Here is a 14,391-nt window from a genome sequence, read left to right as displayed (position 1 = left end):
ATTTTGTCTACCTCCCTGTTTTTCTACCTTACTGTCTACCTGTCCTTCCTTACCTGTCTACCTCCTAGCTAATATACCTCTCCCTCTCTCAATCTCTCTGCTTCTCTATCTACCTTCTACCTCTCTCTCTCTCCTTCTCTATCTATCTACCCTTCCGTCTGTCTGTGTCTGTGTTACATCAAGACGCATCAGAAAGGACGGAGGGAGGGAGGGAAGGAAGGGGTTGGAGGAATGGAGGAAGGAGGAAGGGAAGGGAGGGAAGAATTGGAAGAAGGGAGGAAAGGGAGAGAAGGATTGAAGGAAGGAGGAATACCTCAAATATTACCTCCATCAACCATACACTCAACCAACCCAACAGAACACCCTCAACCAGCCCTTCACCCAATCAACCAATCAACCGGCAGCCTACCAAGCCATCCACCAAGCCGCCTCAGAGCCACCACGCCAGACCGCTTCGATAGGCCTAAGGTGATATACGGGTTAGGCCTAAGCTGGGGTGCAATTTTGGTGATTTAAACTCTGCGCCTACTGAACGGTGGTGTTGGTGGTGGTGGTGATGGTGGTGGTGATGGTGGTGATGGTGATAAATGATATGATAATGATATGATAACAATAGTCTTCGTTTTGAGAGAGAGAGAGAGAGAGAGAGAGAGAGAGAGAGAGAGAGAGAGAGAGAGAGAGAGATTTTCCTCTTGACAATATAGGTTGGAGGAGGAATGATGGAAGGAGGAGGGAGAGAAGGGAGGGAGGAGGGAGGTAAGGTGTGTCACACACACACACACACACACACACACACACACACACACACAAGCTGGCACTGTCACTCCATAATAGGCCTGACAAGTTCGTGTGTGTGTGTGTGTGTGTGTGTGTGTGTGTGTGTGTGTGAAGTGAAATAATAATAATAATAATAAAAATAAGAAGAAGAAGAAGAAGAAGAAGAAGAAGAACAAGAACAACAACAAGATTCTAAACAAGGCGAAGACGTGAGAAAAAGAAGAAAACGAACGGAAAAGAAAACAGGTTAAGGAAGACAAGGAGGAGGAGGAGGAGGAGGAAGAGGAGGAGGAGGAGGAGGCGAACAAAGGAAATAAATAAACAAGAACAAGAATAAAACAGGTGAAAAATAGGACACGAGAGAGAGAGAGAGAGAGAGAGAGAGAGAGAGAGAGAGAGAGAGAGAGAGAGAGAGAGAGAGAGAGAGAGAGAGAGAGAGAGGATGGAAGTAAGAGATAAAATAACAGGATATAAAACGGATAAAAAAATAACAATTGATAAAGATATGAGAGAGAGAGAGAGAGAGAGAGAGAGAGAGAGAGGGGATGGAAGTAAGAGATAAAATAACAGGAAATAAAACGGATAAAAAAATAACAATTGATAAAGATATGAGAGAGAGAGAGAGAGAGAGAGAGAGAGAGAGAGAGAGAGAGAGAGAGAGAGGTGGAGCTTCAACGACAGCACCCTTCCTTCCTTCCTTCCTTCTCCTCTTCTCTTCTTCTTCTTCTTCTTCTTCTTCTTCCTCCTCCTCCTCCTTCTCCCGGTAATGATGCCTCTCCCCTCTTCTCTTCCGTGACGATCCCCTCCCTTGCCACGCCCTCTCTCTCTCTCTCTCTCTCTCTCTCTCTTACCTTTTTATCCTCCCTTCTTCTTCTCCTTCCTCTCTTCTTCCCTCCCTTCACTTAATCTTAACTTTTATAACCTCTCTCTCTCCTCCTGAGTCACCAAGAAGACCGCAGGAAGCCAGACATGAGACAGCGAGAGAGAGAGCTAGAGAGAGTTAGAGAGAGAGAGAGAGAGAGAGAGAGAGAGAGAGAGAGAGAGAGAGAGAGAGAGAGAGAGAGAGAGAGAGAGAGAGAGAGAGAGAGAGAGAGAATGGGAAGCCAGAAATAAGGGAAGGAATGGAGGGAGAGGAGGGAGAGAAGAGGGAGAGAGAGAGGGAAGAGAGAGAGACAGGTGCAGTTACAGGTATTGAGTCTCTCTCTCTCTCTCTCTCTCTCTCATGACCATACAAAGTTACGGCTAGAGGAGAGAGAGAGAGAGAGAGAGAGAGAGAGAGAGAGAGAGAGAGAGAGAGAGAGAGAGAGAGAGAGAGAGAGAGAGTCCTTTACTTAGAGTTCAAGGTTCCTTTTCCACCAGTTGGTCAATGAACATTCCTTTACCTCCTCCTCCTCCTCCTCCTCCTCTTCCTCCTCCTCCTCCTCCTCCGTCACCACCTGGTCGTTCATGTCAATACTAATGATGTAAAATAAGGTGTGTGTGTGTGTGTGTGTGTGTGTGTGTGTGTGTGTGTGTGTGTGTGTGTGTGTAGAAGGCATACATAAAAACACATACATACATAGGTTACATATAAACTTACAAAGGTATACCACACATTCATACATACATACATACACACATACATACATACATACACACACAGACAGACAGACAGACACAGACAGCATGAGTCAGGGAAAACGGGTGGGTGAATGAGTACGCACACACACACACACACACACACACACACACACACACACACACACACACACACACACACTAGATGAAGCAATAACACACGAATAATAATAATAATATAAATAATAAGACGAAGAAGAAAAACAACAACAACAACAACAACAACAAACTAGGTACGGTATATAGGTGAAAGTATCGAAGCAGAAAAAAAAGAAAAAAAAAGAAAGAAAATAATAACAAAAAGAAAATAAACAAAAACTTAACAACCTTGATCTTATTACCTGTATTTGTCCCACCTGTCGGGGAGGGAGGGAGAGAGGGAGAGAAGTGATATAGAGAAGATAAGAAGGGAGGGAAAGGAGGGAGGGAGGGAGGGATTTAAGGGAGGGAGAGAAGTGATATAGAGAAGATAAGAAGGGAGGGAAAGGAGGGAGGGAGGGAGGGATTTAAGGGAGGTAAAATTACAACACAAAAAGAATGAAAGCAGAGAGAGAGAGAGAGAGAGAGAGAGAGAGAGAGAGAGAGAGAGAGAGAGAGAGAGAGAGAGAGTAAGGTAAAGAAAAACACGATAAAACTGGATATGAGGAAAAAAAACAAAAAAAACACAAGCAAAGTAGTTCGAGTGACCTTCATGAGAGAGAGAGAGAGAGAGAGAGAGAGAGAGAGAGAGAGAGAGAGAGAGAGAGAGAGAGAGAGAGAGAGAGAGAGAGAGAGAGAGAGTAGGAATACTTTTCAACTTCACTTGCCTGGCAGCACGACACACACACACACACACACACACACACACACACACACACACACACACACACACACACACACGTTAGGTATTTCTCAACACTGAAACAAAAACTCTAATCATGCATTCCCTTCCCTCCTTCCCTCCATCTCTCCCTCATCATTTTTTCCTCCTTCCTCCATTTTCTCTCCTTCCTTCCCTCCATCTCTCCCTCTCTTTATCCAGTGTTTCCTTCCTTCTCTCCTCTCCCTCCTCCTCATTTTTCCTCCTTTCCTTCTCTCTCTCCCTCCTCTCCATTTTTTCCTCCTCCATTCTTCATTCTTCTCCTCCATCCTTCCTCCGTATTTCCTTTCCTCTCTCATTCCTTCTCTCTTTATCCGTCTCTCCCTTATTCAGTTATTCATCTTCTCCTTATTCATTCTTTCTCTTCCTTTCTCTCTTCTCTCTTTCGCGATATGCATTTTTTATCTCTCATTCTCTTTGTTGTTTTGTTATTTTTTTCTCTCTCTCCTCTTCCCTTATGCACTCCCTTCCTTTCCTTTCCTCTCCCTCCTCTTCATCTTTTCCTTCTTCCCTCATTTTCTTTTCATCTTTTTCTTCTTCCTTCCTTCTCTCTCCCTCCTTCATTACATTCCTCTTATGCACTCCCCTTCCTTCCCCTCTCTCCCTCCTTTTCCTCCTCTCCATTTTTTCCTCCTGTCATTTCCTCTTCTCTCCCTCCTTCGTTTATTCATAGTTCTCCTTTTTCCCTCCTTCATCATGTACATTATTTTCTGTTTTCTATATTCTCTACGATTTTATCCTTCTTTATTTATGTTTATTTTCCTTTATTTCTTGTTCTCCTCTTTATCTCCTTCCTTCCTTCCTTCCTTCACTATGCACATTCTTTCTCTCCCCTTTCTCTCGTTCTTCTCTCCTTCCTTCCTTCACTATTACATTCTTTCGATCTCTTTCTTCCTTCCTTCCTTCACTATGCACATTCTCTCTTTATTTCTACCTCTTCCCTTTCTCTTCCTTCTTCTCTCCTTCCTCTCTTTCGCTACATAAAAAAATCCCCGTTGTCGTTTCTTTTCCAGCGTAAACGAAGGAGGAGGAGGAGGAGGAGGAGGAGGAAGAGTGAAGAGGTCAGTAGGACAGCGTTAGGAGGAGGAGGAGGAGGAGGAGGGAGTCTAACGGGATGGGGTTTTGGTGCGCTGCAGGAGGTAGGTGGAGGGAGGGAGGGAAGGGTGGAAGGGTGGAGGGGTGGAGAGAAGGGAGGGAGGGTGTGAGGTAAGGTAAGGATGGAGTTATGAGCAAGAAAATGTAGTTGTGTTACCCCTCCTCTCTCTCTCTCTCTCTCTCTCTCTCTCTCTCTCTCATCCTTCCTTTGTTTTCTTCTCTATTATTTTTCTCTTCATTGTTTTTTCGCCTTGCATCTCTCTCTCTCTCTCTCTCTCTCTCTCTCTCTCTCTCTCTCTCTCTCTCTCTGTTTTATTCTGTACCCCTAAGTTTTTTTCTTTTCTGTTCATTTTTGATTATAGGATCTCTCTCTCTCTCTCTCTCTCTCTCTCTCTCTCTCCGCAGTAATAAACCCAAATTAGGAAAAATTCAACCACAAAACATCCTACACACACACACACACACAGGGAGGAAGGGAGGAGGAAGAGGGGGGGGGATTGACAAGGAAGAGAAGAGGTGGATGCGAGGGGTGGAAGGTGGAGAGGGAGGGTGGAGAGGGGGGGGGGGCAGAGGACACACTTGACAGTTCCACAAAAAGATTAAATGCCAGAGGGAGTTAAAGGGAGTGGGTGGAGGAGGGAGTGGAAGGGGGTGCAAGGCGGAGGGAGGGAGAGGGGAGTGGGTGGAGGGGGAGGGTGTGGAGGTAGGGAGAAAAGGGAGAGAAAAAAGAGAGGGCCTCGTTGCGTGGGCGATGGGTGGAGGAGAGAATGGGGAGAGGGAAGAAATGGGAACAATAGGAGGAGGAGGAGGAGGAGGAAGAGGAGGAGGAGGAGGAGGAGCAGTTGCAACATAAATATAAATAAATAACCACAAAAAAAAAGGTAAAAATATGAAAAAAGGAAGACTTGTAAAATTACTGGAACAGATATCACGGGAATGGCCAAGGAAAGAGTGGAGTGAACGAGTGACAGTGGAAGCGGCTGGGTGCTTCCACAAGGCATCTTTAGCAACCAACAATGTGGCAAAATTGGATGAATTTAAGCAAAAATCATCTAAAGAAATATTAGTTGTGAAAGATGAAGTTGAAACTCGGGGACTCAGTGTGAAAGAGAAGTTGGGCGAGGTGGCGGATGTGCTTTGTGCTGACAATCTTGTCCGCGCAGAGCACATGAGTCTTGACAGAGTCGTCTGGCGCCAGCTGGGCCGATGTAGCAAAACGGAGGAGGAAGAAGCATCTCATTGTCGTGAAGGCCTCTGATCAAGATAAAAAGGCTACTGAGATGAAAAATGAAGTTTCCCAGGCATTAAAAGGCATTCAAATTACTGATTCAAGATCACTAAAAGGCATTCAAATTACTGATTCAAGATTCACGGATGGAGGTAAAATTGTTATGAACTTTGACGATGAGAATATAGGGAGTGAAACAGCTCAGAAATTAGAAAATGTAGAACAAGTTAGCATAAAAAGTGTGGGAAAATTAACGCCAAAGATCATCTGCAATGTACATAAGGAGACCGGGGATACGACACTAATTCAGACATTGTTAATCAGGAGTGAGTTCCTACACTCGATTCCTGGAGTTGAGGGGAAAATTAAAAAGATTTTCAATAAGCTGCTGCTGGTGGCAGAATGCACTATATTCTGAAATGTGACCCAACTGTTAGAGAGCTGATCCACAAGCATCATGACAAGATAAAACTAGAATGGGGAGTGTATGCTGTGAGAGATAGATACCACGCAATCATATGTTACCATTGTCAAAGATACGGACATCTTGAGGCCAACTGTACTGCCAAGACCCAAGCCCCAAAATGTTTCAAATGTGCCGGGGATCATAAATCAAAGGACTGCTCCGTGGCTGAGAGGAAATGCATAAATTGTGTGAGGTACAAGAAGCCTGTAATCAACCACTCAGCGAATGACCAGTGTTGTGTAGTTCTACAGACTGAAGTTGAGAGAATTCGTAACATAACCGATCATGGCTATTAATTGGTGGACCGTGGTTGAAACTAGAAGATAAATTGAGTGTTAAATGTTCAGTGAGTTGGAAATAATCGTTGGATATTAGATTATAATACTATAAAAAAAATATCAGATTAATGGAAAATGAAAACACGAATATTTGTGATACTGTAAAAAGGAAAGATATTGTGATTAGCACCAACCGAAACAATGATGTCATGTTATTAAAAGGACATCAGTAGGCTATCCATGAAAGCAATTAAGACTCACTCACTCACTACGGCGTTGTGAATAAGTGCATCTCCAGGATTATTATTGAGGCTAACATCATAATTGTTGACGACCCCTGCGGAGCGCTGCGCTGACAGTGGGGCGGGGCCTGAAACCTCATCAACGGTAAACGGTAAGAAGGAAGGAAGGACGGAAGGGAGAAAGGAAGGGAGAGCTTGTAACATTATTGGAACTGATGCAAAGAGAATGGCCAAGGAAGAGAGAGGAAGGAATAAAGAAAAGGAGAACTTGTAATAAGACTTAATAATTGATTCTAACCTGTATTTATAGAACGCTCATCTAATTAAGCACTCCATTGTATTAGCTATCAGTGTTATAATGAGGGAGAAGAGTGAGATGATGATATAGTTAGGGAGAGGAACACACACACACACACACACACACAACACTCTCTCTCTCTCTCTCTCTCTTGATGAGGCAAAGTTGAGCGTTAGCACGGAGAGGAGAAGAACGAGGAGGAGGAGGAGGAGGAGGAGGAGGCTAATAAGAAAACCAAAGCAAGAGGAAAACAAAGAAAAAAGAAAAAAAACATTGAGGGAGACGAAAAGAGAGAAGAGAGAGCAGGAAGAGGAGAAGAAGGAGAAGGAAGGAATGAAGTGAGAGAGGAGAGAGAATAAGGATAAGGAAATGAAGGAAAAAATAAAGAAAACAAAAACAAAATGCCCGGAAGAAAAAAAGAAATAGAAGGAAAAGAAGAAGAAAAGGAGGAACAGAAAGAAAGATGGAATAAAAACAGAAAAAAGGAAAATATAGATAAGAAAATTACGACAAAAACAAGATATATAAAAAAAAATAATACTCAAAGGAAAACGAGAGAAGGAAGAGGAAGAGGAGGAGGAGGAGGAATGGCTGACGTCACTCCCTCCTTACAAACAAGAGGGTATGAGGGGAACAGGTGAAGGAATGCAGGAGGAGGAGGAGGAGGAGGAGGGAGGTAAGCTTGCAGGGGTGGAGGTGAAGGTTGAGACTGGATATGGAAGAAAAGAAGGGAGGAAGGGAGGGAGATAGGAGGGAGAAGAGAATGGGAGGGAGGGAGAGGGAGAGAAAACGGAGGATATAGAAAGGGAGAAGACAGTAAGGTTGAGGGTGAGGAGGAGGAGGAGGAGGACGAGGAAGGAAGACGAGAAGAAGGGAAGAGTGAATGAGTGTATGAGATAAGGAAGGAGAGGAGAGAGAAGAGAGGAGGAGGTAAGAAGAGGCGAAGGAGGAGGAGGAGGAGGAGGTAACAACTTAATAGAGAGAACACACAGAGAAGAGGAATAACACAGACAGTAGGAGGAGAAGGAGGAGGAGGAGGAGGAGGAGGAGGGAAATAAGGATGAAGCTCTGACAACATTCCTCTAGTGTTGGTCTGTTTTACTCTCTCTCTCTCTCTCTCTCTCTCTCTCTCTCTCTCTCTCTCTCCGGCACCCACATGAGGGCCCATTATTCACTTGAAACACTCCCGAGGTTCCACACACACACACACACACACACACACACACACAGACGGACGGACTACACGACATGGCGGCTAAGTAAACACACACACACACACACACACGTTCAAACAGGCAGACCATCCAATCTAAGTTCTGTCATGGAATCTCTCTCTCTCTCTCTCTCTCTCTCTCTCTCTCTCACACACACACACAATCAATCTATCAGTCACACTTTGGACACGGATTTGTCTGTTCTTGCATATCCGGGAGCCACACACACACACACACACACACACACACACACACACACACACACACACACCTTTTCCCATTCATTAAATCAGAATACGTACAAACACACATTCCACATCGACTTACTCATCTGGAAAAACCTACACACACACACACACACACACACACACACACACACACACACACACACACACACACACACACACACACACACTTTCCCTCTTCCACAGGTAACTTAATAATAACACATAATCAAACCAGACAAAGAAATTATGAGAAAAAAAATAAAAGAAAAAATAATTATCTGATCAAATGCAACAAATGAACGAGGAGGAGGAGGAGGAAAAGGAGGAGGAGGAGGAGGAGGAGGAGGAGGAGGAGAAGGGATGACTTTCTGCAGGTTAATAATTATCAGTCGTCATCACACCTGTGCTCATCAAGGCCACGGGCTATGGGCAGGTATATAAATCTCTCTCTCTCTCTCTCTCTCTCTCTCTCTCTCTCTCTCTCTCTCTCTCAGGATTGATTTTAGCTTCATCAAATCAAAGCGAGGAAGCAATGCCGTGGCAATCTCTCTCTCTCTCTCTCTCTCTCTCTCTCTCTCTCTCTCTCTCTCAAACACACACACACACACACATGCACGCACACTCGTAAATTAATGATAGGCTTAGGACCATAGTAACCGCGCTTCTTACTATCATTATTGTTATCATTCTTATCAAAATCCGTCTCATTATTATTATTATTATTATTATTATTATTACACGACACCTGTTAACGGTACAACACTATCACCACCACCACCAACAACAACAACAACGACATACAAACACACAACATACGGTAACAATATAACTCAACCACAATTTTATCACTCCAATCACACAATAAAACAACAACAATAATAATAATAATAATAATAATAATAACAATAATAACAACAATTTAGCACTTCAATCACAACCACATGAAGAAGAAGAAGAAGAAGAAGTGGAATAGGAAGAAGATGAGAGAGAGAGAGAGAGAGAGAGAGAGAGAGAGAGAGAGAGAGAGAGAGAGAGAGAGAGAGAGAGAGATTGGAGGGAAATGAAGGAAGGAAGGAAGGGAGGAAGGGAAAACCGAAGAAGAGAACGAGAGAGAGAGAGAGAGAGAGAGAGAGAGAGAGAGAGAGAGAGAGAGAGAGAGAGAGAGAGATGAAAGGAGGGAGAACAAGAAAGGCATATCACCACCACCACAATCACCACAACCAGTCAACCAGGCATATTCAACCCCCTTCAGGCAGCCCCAACTACCATTGTTCTCGCATCCTTATCAATAACCCCCTCCAACTCACCCCCCATCCCCCCCTTTCTTATCAGCAATGGCCGCCGTCAGTACACAGCAAGATAAGGCCTTAAACCACGCAGGAAGAACTTGTCACCACCACTACCACCACGAGGAGGAGGAAGAGGAGGAAGAGGATGGGGCAAGGGATGAGGGGATGGATAAGGAGGAATAGAAGGAAGGAGGAGAATGGGAGGGGATAAATAAGGTTGAGGTGGATAGGGGAGGAGAGGTGTGAAGGGAGAGGAGCGTAAGAGGTAAGGAAGGGGAAGAGAGATGGAGAAGGAGGAAAGAAAGGAAGCAGGAGAGAAGAGGAGACAAGTTAAAAGAAAGAGAAGACAAGAAGAAGAGGAAGAACACACAGAGAGACAAGAGGAGATATAGGAAGAGTAAAGGAAGAAGGGAGAGAAATAGAGGAGGAAAGAAAGGAAGCAGGAGAGAAGAGGAGACAAGTTAAAAGAAAGAGAATACAAGAAGAAGAGGAAGAACACAGACAAGAAGAGTTGGAGGAGGAGTAGAGTGAGAGCTGGCATGTTCTTCTTCTTCTTTCTGCCTTTCTTTCAACTCATAAGCTTAATTTAGAAGGAAATACCCGGTGGCCTTTACTAAGAATTGTGAACGTACGAAGGTATGTTCTTTATTTTCCTACTATTTTATTTTTTTCATGTCTCGTGGTCTTTCTTCTCCTTCCTCTCCTCTCCTCCTCCTCCTCTCTTGCTTATCCTGTTGACGTCTCACTACCTTGAATTTTCTTACTCATAATCATACGTACTCATCCTAGTAACATATGGACAAAAATAGACATACGTACACTAATATTAACGATGAGAAGGAAAAAAGAAGAAGAAGAAGAAGAAGAAGAAGAAGAAGAAGAACAAAAAGAAGGAAGAGGAGGATTACAATGAGGCAAAGAAAAGAAAAAAAGGAAGAGAAAACAAATAAAACTACAATACTCAGACGAAAAAAAAGAAGAAAAAGGAGAGGAGGAGGAAGAAAAAACACAAATAAAGATACAGTAATAAAAAGAATATAGAAAAGTTGAAAATAATAATAATAACAATAATAACAAAAATCTAAACAAGGAAATCAATTCGAGGCCACAGACGCACCTAAACAAACAAACAATCAGTCAATCAGGCGTCGTATCCTATCGTGTCATGTAAAGTAGACCAATCAGGAAACACCAACACGATAACACAAACAAAAAAATAAACATAAGTAAACAAATAAAACGTCGTGCAACAGTAAACACATCAGCCCGTCAGAATCTGTTACAGTAGACTAGTTTTATGACGCTAACACACACACACACACACACACACACACACACACACACACCATAAAAAACACTGGCTACTACTCTATTACGTAACACACACACACACACACACAAGAAAGGTCACTAATGTATGCTTAGAAATAGACGTAGCAACCAGCAGTCCATAGTCATAAACAAACATTTTACATACACACATTTGACAAGGCTTTTGGTAGGAGTTTGGGGCATTTCTAGGGTGGGGGGAGAGGGTTACCTTTATGACCCTTCTGGTAGTTTAAAACAAGACACGGAAAACTTAAACGTGTTGAGTAATGCCAGGAAGTTAGGTTAAGAGTGGAATGTACAAACGTTCCTTCTATTTCACTTCCCAGAATAAAGAAAGAAAAAGAAAAAGACAAGGAAAGAGGAAGAAAAAGTAAGAGATAGAAGGGACAGAGGCAAGGCTAGGCAATGGCAATAACTGGAAACAAGAGAGAGAGAGAGAGAGAGAGAGAGAGAGAGAGAGAGAGAGAGAGAGAGAGAGAGAAAATCGTGTTTCTCAGATGCAAGAGGAAAGAAAACAAAGAAAACGAAAACACGTATTACCCTCTCTCTCTCTCTCTCTCTCTCTCAAGCTTCCTCGATATGACATGCCCCTGAGTCACTGCTTTTCACTCTCGTCATTCCCGCCGTCTGTATCTGACTCACCCACTCACTCACTCACTCACTCAGCATTATTCTCCTCAGACCTACAAGACACTGACTCACCCCCTTGTATTATTCACAGACTCACGTCCTTGCTTACTCCTCTTACTCATTCACTTCCTACCCAACGAATCTTTCCTTCCTCTATCATTCCCAAACATACCGTAGTAATAATAATAATAATAACAACAATAATAATAAGCTCACTCAGTCTTTACTACCTAATGATTCACCACAACTGCAACACTTTATATACTCATTTGGCAAGTTGTTAGTGTCATTATTACCATTATTACTACCAAGAAAATTGTAACCTCCTAATATGTTTGTGAAGTAGAGACAGCGGGATTGGAAAGAGGTTTAATTATTGTGTTCACTGTTAGTTTGGTGATGACAGGAGCAGGAGGAGGAAGAAGAAGAGGAAGAGGAGGAAGAATGAGAGAAAAAGAAGTGACTGAAGAAAATATGAAGACAAAATTAAAAGAAAAAAAAAGAAAAAATACTTAGAAGAAAAGAAGACGAAGAATTAAAAACAAAAAACATACGAATTACAAGAAGAAGAAGACAAATTAACTAAAAGAAAAAAGAATAATTAGAAGAGGAAACAACACACAACAAACTTAGAAATAAAACAAAAAACAATCCAGCTTTGGTAGCCTAATAGTGTTTCTGATGATGATGATGGTGAATAATGATAGTGTGACAATGATGCTGTGATGGTGATGACTGATGGTGAGGAAGCTGAAAGTAGAAGTGGAGACCAGTGCGTATGGTGGTGGTGGTGGTGGTGATGGTGGTGGTGATAGGTAGTGAAGAGTTCAACAACCAAGATAAGGTCTGATCTGGTTTACTACTTTACGATGCTCAACTTCACGTGATATGATAGTAACTAGACTGGCAATAGTAGTAGCAGTAGTAGTAGTAGTAGTAGTAGTAGTTAGTCACAGCAACAGTAGTATAAGCAGTAATATTTAATAGTGCACAGACAATAACAACAGCAGAAATAACAGTAATAGTAGTAGTAGTAGTAGTAGTAGTAGTAGTAGTAGTAGTAGTAACAGTAGCGGTGGGTAGTATTTTTTATAGCTGTTGATCTTCTCGTTGTTTAAATACGCTGTAAAAAGTGGTATACTGGTGGTGGTGGTGGTAGTAGATTTTATCAGTAACAGTAACGGGTCTCTAGGGTGTAAAACGTGGTGGTGGTGGTGGTGGTATGGTGATGTGTATATGGTTGTTATGGCAGTGCGATCAATGGTGGTGGTGGTGGTGAAGGAGCTGTGGTGGTGTTGAGTGTCAGTGTAGTGGTGGTAGGAGAGAGGGAGAGGAGGAGGAGGAAGAGAAACACAGAGAAGATGAAGATGCTGGAGGAAGAAGAAAAAGATGACGAAGATGAAGATGCTGGAGGAAGAAGAAAAAGATGACGAAGATGAAGATGCTGGAGGAGGAAGAAGAAAAAGATGAAGATGCTGAAGGAGGAAAAAGAAAAAGATGATGATGAAGATGCTGTAGAGTAAATCCGTTTGTCGTGGTGATAAAGAAAAAAAAAATGCTGATGAGTAGTAGTAGTAGTAGTAGTAATGCTGGGTAATGCGTTAATGTGATACTGATAACACAACAGACGATGGAGATAGTGATATGATAGTGAGTCCCAATAACAATAATGGGGCTTAGTAGAGGAAATACCCACCATACCAGGAAGACAGTGATAGATAATGGTAGGAATGGGCGGGCAGCAGAAATAATGGCAGCGGCCGTAATGGTAGAATGGTTGGTGGAGGGTATGTACGCGGATGGTGGTGATGGTGGTGGTGATGATTAGGGCAGTGGGGCAGCAGGTAATGGTGGAAGGTAATAGGTGGGTGTGGTGGTAGGTGGTGAGGGCAACATGGTGGTGGTGGTGATGAGGGTGGTGATAGCAAGTCGTAATATAGGGCAATGGCGATGGTAGTGATGGTGGTGATGGTGGAGTAGGAAGTGTATAATTTATAGTAATAGGAATAACACCACCATCACCACCAGTAGGTAGTGGTGATGATGGTGGGTGGTGATGAGGGCGGTAGGAGGAACGAGTCATACGTAATATAGGGCAACGGTGATGATAGAAGTGGTGGTGGTGGTGATGATGCTGGCAATAATGGTGATAGTGGTGATGATGGTGGTGATGACGGTGACACACATCCCACTGGGGCCATCTTGCACTGGGCAGAGAGAGAGAGAGAGAGAGAGAGAGAGAGTGAGATGGGCAGTAGTGGTGGTATTGTATGGAGCTTCACCTTATCTAATCACAAACGCCTGTAACACGTTCCCAGACCCTTAGACACTCACAAACACACCAACAAACGCACAAACACTCACTTCTGGCAGCCTGGTACAAATCCTTAACCTCCTTGATGAGCGCCTTGATGGAGGAGTTAGTATGATCCAGCTCCTGTTCGTGCATTTGGAGCTTCTGGCGGAAATAAGGACTGTCATTGAGACAGTCCTTAAACTCCAGAGGCATCAGACCCATGGTGGCAGAGGTCTCACTACCAGCCCATGACAGAAAATTCACTTCAAGGGTAATCCACGCGCGTACACCCTCCCTCACTGGCGCCAACTCTCATACTGGACTTTTCTCGTGTCAGCTGGGGAATATGTGGCAAGGGAGGAGCGGTATAAAGGTTCAAACTCCTTATCCGTGCACAAGTATAAGCACCTAAGGCCTCGGATACACTACTTCATCTCTATTTATATGCCACTTTCGATGCGCTTTTGTTGTATTTCTTGCGTGTAATGGGAGGGGTTTTGGTATCTATTGCCCTACAAACCTTGGCGCGAGACACTTGTTGCT

The 14,391-nt window shown here is 43.3% G+C and overlaps 1 protein-coding gene across 24 annotated transcripts in view; it reads right to left on the bottom strand.

Annotated features, from left to right (window-relative positions):
* Window positions 1-14,162, bottom strand: part of LOC127008361 (rho GTPase-activating protein 26-like) — a 100,493-nt gene extending 86,331 nt beyond the window's left edge. For all 24 annotated transcript variants that reach the window (XM_050880326.1, XM_050880328.1, XM_050880327.1 and 21 more), the window contains exon 1: window positions 13,917-14,162. In XM_050880326.1, coding sequence (XP_050736283.1) covers window positions 13,917-14,070 — 154 coding nt within the window. In that variant the 5' untranslated portion in view covers window positions 14,071-14,162. The remainder of the gene's footprint in view (window positions 1-13,916) is intronic.
* Between the last annotated feature and the right edge of the window lie 229 nt (window positions 14,163-14,391).

This window comes from Eriocheir sinensis, chromosome 37 (assembly GCF_024679095.1).
Source record: "Eriocheir sinensis breed Jianghai 21 chromosome 37, ASM2467909v1, whole genome shotgun sequence".
Lineage (NCBI taxonomy): Eukaryota > Metazoa > Arthropoda > Malacostraca > Decapoda > Varunidae > Eriocheir > Eriocheir sinensis.
The sequence above is the reverse complement of the archived record's forward strand: the minus strand, read 5'-3'. Positions and strand labels throughout refer to the sequence as shown.